We start from the raw sequence: 5,000 nt of genomic DNA, 5'->3' as shown, positions 1-5,000 counted from the left end.
CGCACACACAAATAAACACAAAGTAACATGTATACAATAACGTGCACTGAAACTCATAAAGGGAACTCAAAGAATAGATATAGACATCCTTGCTTAAGCACTGTGTAACTTTGTGTGTGTGTGCGTGTGTGTGTGTGTGTGCGTGTGTGTGTGCGTGTGTGTGTGTGTGCACAGTTCTCTAGAGAGTGAGGTGATCATGGTGCGTTCAGAGAGAGACTCACTGAACCAGCAGCTCCTCAACACCATCAAACACAAGGTGGCGCTGTCCCAGGAGGTTGATGCATGGCAGGTGGGTCTATGTGTGAATATGTGCAATAATTGGATAGATTACACATTTACCTTTTATTATGGATAAAGAGATAATTATGGATATACAGGTAATTATGGATATACAGATAATTATGGATATACAGGTAATTATGGATATACAGTGCACTCGACCCAGGGGGTCACGTAATCTCTCTTTTTTAACAGATAGATATATCAGGGACGGCTGGTTCATTCCACTGTATCATATCTTTTTTAATTGATTTTATTTTAGGTATTGCTTGGGTTTTACTTGAATAGTGCTTTAATTATCTATTACCATTGCTTGTATCATGTTAACATGTAGGCTACTGCTGTTTATTTACTGTTTTTCTATTTCACTTTTCTTCTATTGTACTATTGTTTCTCTGACTTTTTATGTACACTTTGACCTGCAGTCTCTGTACGAAAATGTGATCTATAAATACATTTATTATTATTATTATTATTATTATTATTATTATATCTGTATCTGAACTGTACAAGCTTGGGTGTCATTGTGGACTGAATTGTGAATTGTGTTCCTAACTCTAACCTTTTAGCTCAGTGAGTGGTTGCTTCAGGAAAATGGCAAACATATTTTTGTGAACACACACACACACACACACACACACACACACACACACACACACACACACACACACACACACACACACGGCAGTGGCATGCAGTTGAGCAAGAGAGAACAGTGAAACTTCATTCATTCTCTCTCTGCCCATCAGGAAGACATGCGGTTGGTGATCTGTCAGCAGGTCCAGTTGCAGGAGGACGAGCGAAAGAAAGAAAAGGAGCGAGAGAAAGAGAGAGGGAATAACGTGGGGCTACAGAGAGGCACTCGCACCAGCAGGTCAATGAGAGTCAGAGGAGAAGGAGGGAAGGGATTCTTCTCCTCTTTATTTGGAAAGGAGTGAGAGAGAGAGAGAGAGAGAGAGAGAGAGAGAGAGAGAGAGAGAGAGAGAGAGAAAGAGAGAGAGAGAGAGAGAGAGAGAGAGAGGGGAGAGAGTATAAAGGTAGGGGGGGGATGAGGAGAGAGTATTAGTATTCTCATGCCCTCTACAATATACTCTTAGAATATCAAAATGTTTACAGATGTATACATACATTTATATATAATACATTTTTGTATATAGCATATCTTTATTTACAGTCAGTTTGTGAATGTATCTGTATTACTTGTAAATAAAAAATCAATTATTAACTATTGAGATCGATGTGTGTTTCATACTATTGTTCTGCAGCAAGCACAGCGAGGAAATGAAGTGGTACTATATGAAACTGGAGACACGAGATACCTTCACTTCCATGCTAGTCTCCAGTACATTTTCTTGCTACAGTATAGTTACTACAGAATGACAAATGACTCGTCCCTTCGATTTCTGAGCAGAATCTTAGACTGGATACGACCCCTTGGGAGGATCCATGTCTACATAGAGTTGCAATCACTAAAACAACCATTACAACTGATAAGAGGAAGTGGGTAAAAAGAAGTGGCATGATAAGAAATACAAGTAAGTGAACGAAACATTTTGAATAACATATTGAATCATATTTAATAAAACAGGATTCATTAAACAAGAACATAATGTACACAACATGAATCACCATCATATACGAGCACATACACCAACAAGCCCATGTCTGTCTCGCTCTGCAGAATAATGTAAACACACCAAACTGTAGCTTTAGAGAATGTGAGCTCCAGGAAGTACAGGGAGAAAAAGTGCCAAAGACAAGAGCTTGAAGGTGTCAGAAGTAAGTAAAGGACATTTGGAGTCAGGGTCAGAGTAAAGGTTTGTGGTCAGAGACGGAGACAGGGGTCAGGGTGAGGTTCATAACCTGAGAAGGAGCACAAACTGGCTCCTGGAGAAGACACCTCCTCTTGGGACCCCAACACCTCCTCCTTCCCCAACGGAGACCCCATCTCAACCCCTAACTCCACTCCTAACTCCTCCCCCTCCCCCTCCCTCAAGGAGAGGAGCTGCAGGTCGCAGAGGTCTGGGTACTGCAGAGCTGCGGCACGGTCTCTCTCTCCGCCTGCATCCCCGCAGCCCTCCGGCAGCACCGTCCGTCTGTCTGGAGTTGTCCCTCTGTCTGTGTGTCTGTCCTGCAGCAGCTGTTTGTCTTTTATTCCATCTGTATCTCCATCTAGCAGCTCTGCGAATGTGTATCCCTCATTGCCCTCAATATCCCAGGCCACTCTGTTGCTGAAGGGGGCAGAGGAGGAGATCGAGGAGGAGATAAAGGGGAAGGCAGAGGGGGAGCCTGGTTTAGCTGGTGAAGGGGGCAGGACAGCCTCTGTCTCCTGTCTGTCTCCCTTGCTGATCGTGGGGGAGGCAATGCTGGCTCTGGCCTGGTAAACGCAGTAACAGCTCTCTGGTTGTGTCCACTCAGCCTGCAGCCTCACAGGCTCACAGAATTCTGTCTCTGGAATGAACACACACACTACTGGCCCCACATACACACCCTGCAGAGGGAGAGGAAGACAGAGAGACATGGAGGGAGAAGACATTAGCTACCTGGCAGTGGTGGTCAGAAATGAAACAATAGGTGATACTGTAGGATTAGGGGGCGAATTCAAGGGTCAGGGGTCAGTACCAGTGCTGTGGGGATGCGGTCTCTGGTGTTCTGGGAGAGACGTATTACTCCGGTCAGACCAATCAGAGCAGCCAGCAGCAGAAACACTCCCACAGACACGCCCACGCCCACGCCCACGCCCACGCCCACGCCCACATCTAGAAACATGAACGACAACAAATATGAAGACGTCAGACATTAGATAGCAGGAACCAGACATACATTCATTTCATACATGAATGAATGTATTCGTCTCATTCCCAGACACCGGAATGGTCAAGGTTAGACAGTCAGAATCTAGTCTGGTCTGGTATAATCTAGTCTAATCCAGTCAGGTTGTGTCTAGTCTTTACCAGGTGAGACCTCGGGCAGGTATACGCAATCCTTTGTGGTCATGTGACCGCCATGTCGGGAATGGTGGTTGGCTGAAGCTATGAGGCAGTAGTGGTAGCCAGGGGGGAGGTTAGAGAACACACGTGTCGACGGCGACATGACGTCCTCAGCCACCTGTAACCACAACCATAACCTTACACATGCTATCTACAGTACAGTATGTGTTTTCAATATTATGAGGAAGTGGAATATACATACAGTATGTTTGAGAGTGAGTGTGTGCGACAGAGAGAGAGAGAGAGCGAGAGAGAGAGACAGAGAGTGAGAGTGAGAATGAGTGTGTGTGTGTGTGTGTGTGTGTGTGTGTGTGTGTGTGTGTAGTCTTGCCGTGGTGTTGTGGCTCCCTGTTCTCTGCAGCAGCATGATGTTGAAGTGGAGGTTTGGGAGCACGGTCTGTCGGTGGGTCAGCGACACGTACACATTCTGATCCTTCACCCACAACGTCATAGACGGAGCACTCAGCAGGGCTGCAGGAGGCAACACACACAGGGAGTAACTGTGCCTATATAGACTTAATATCCACATTGTTTCCAAACCGGTCGCTTGGGAAGAATAATCTCAAATTATGAGTGGTTATGAGTGCTTCTTCCAATCCTAGCTACTCACTCTCCCAGTAGGGCTGCACTATGAAGGCCAAATGGCTCCAGGCTGAACTCTGGTTTGTCCACTCCGCTCTGACCTTGAACTCATAGCTCTTCCAAAGGTCATCATTGTTCAGTGGAATGTCCAGGGCACACTCCATGGCAACGATGTCCTTGCAGTTCCCCGGAAAACGCCACACCTTTCTGCATCACAACCGGACACGTCGTCATGATGATTATCGTCGTCATCATCTCTCTCTCTCTCTCTCTCTCTCTCACTCTTTCACTTCACCTCTGACTAAATCTCCCCAATTCTACTCAGCGCTTTCTTTCTCCTCAACCACCCCCCCTATAGGCATACTGTATCCCCTTCTCTAAATTTCATCATACACATGCTCACACACACACACACACACACACACACACACACACATACTCACTCTCCGATGACTCGAAGCTGGACAGAGTAGTGTGTGTTGTTGGGGTTTCCTGGGCCCTGCAGCCAGTGCAGCCTGCCATAGAAGTCCAGAAACTGCACGCTCATATTCTGAGGAGAGGAGAGAGAGCCTGACACACACACACACACACACACACACACACACACACACACACACACACACACACACACACACACACACACACACACACACATGGCAGTGGAATGCAGTTGAGCAAGAGAGAACAGTGAAACTGCTATTGTGGTTAGAGCCACAAAAAAGGTCATAAAATATTAATTACCTCACCCACACACACACACATACACACACACTCTTATGAGTAGAGCAGGGTTAGATGATTTAGGCAATGTAGAGTTTGCAGATTCCATTGGTTGAATTACCTGAGGGCCTCCAGAGGACCAAGAACCCAAAGACGGAACACAGGGACCATATCACCATGGTGACCGTGCCCCGTCACAACCCTCTGTTGCCCTGACGACAACCCTCCATGATAGATGAATCCTGTGAGGCAGAGAGACGGACATTTAAACTTTAAACAAACATGCAGTCTGAGGCTATCACTCATCATCATCCTTTCACTCGAACATGACAAACTGTATTGGATAGAGTTTACACCACTGTATGTACTAGCAGGAGAGAGAGAGAGAGAGAGAGAGAGAGAGAGAGAGAGAGAGAGAGAGAGAGAGAG

The 5,000-nt window shown here is 45.9% G+C and overlaps 2 protein-coding genes across 7 annotated transcripts in view; one reads left to right on the top strand and one right to left on the bottom strand.

The window, feature by feature from the left end:
* bicdl2 (BICD family like cargo adaptor 2) overlaps nt 1-1,404 on the top strand; it is a 6,208-nt gene extending 4,804 nt beyond the window's left edge. For all 5 annotated transcript variants that reach the window (XM_083664830.1, XM_083664826.1, XM_083664827.1 and 2 more), the window contains 2 exons: nt 175-289; nt 1,029-1,404. In XM_083664830.1, the coding sequence (XP_083520956.1) occupies nt 175-289; nt 1,029-1,217 (304 nt within the window). In that variant the 3' untranslated portion in view covers nt 1,218-1,404. The remainder of the gene's footprint in view (nt 1-174; nt 290-1,028) is intronic.
* Nucleotides 1,405-1,611: 207 nt separating this feature from the next.
* The window catches only part of crfb12 (cytokine receptor family member B12), a 3,994-nt gene continuing 605 nt past the window's right edge, over nt 1,612-5,000 (bottom strand). Inside the window, exons 2-8 of one of the 2 annotated variants that reach the window (XM_083664824.1) lie at nt 4,693-4,813; nt 4,295-4,421; nt 3,880-4,058; nt 3,601-3,740; nt 3,234-3,387; nt 2,902-3,038; nt 1,612-2,770 (exon numbers count right to left, since the gene is read on the bottom strand). In XM_083664824.1, coding sequence (XP_083520950.1) covers nt 2,105-2,770; nt 2,902-3,038; nt 3,234-3,387; nt 3,601-3,740; nt 3,880-4,058; nt 4,295-4,421; nt 4,693-4,750 — 1,461 coding nt within the window. In that variant the 5' untranslated portion in view covers nt 4,751-4,813 and the 3' untranslated portion in view covers nt 1,612-2,104. Of the gene's footprint in view, nt 2,771-2,901; nt 3,039-3,233; nt 3,388-3,600; nt 3,741-3,879; nt 4,059-4,294; nt 4,422-4,692; nt 4,814-5,000 lie in introns of those variants that run through there. The other variant, XM_083664825.1, reaches the window with a different exon arrangement.

This window comes from Argentina silus (assembly GCF_951799395.1).
Source record: "Argentina silus genome assembly, chromosome: 2".
NCBI lineage: Eukaryota > Metazoa > Chordata > Actinopteri > Argentiniformes > Argentinidae > Argentina > Argentina silus.
Note: the sequence above shows the minus strand (reverse complement) of the source record. Positions and strands in the feature narration are given on the sequence as shown.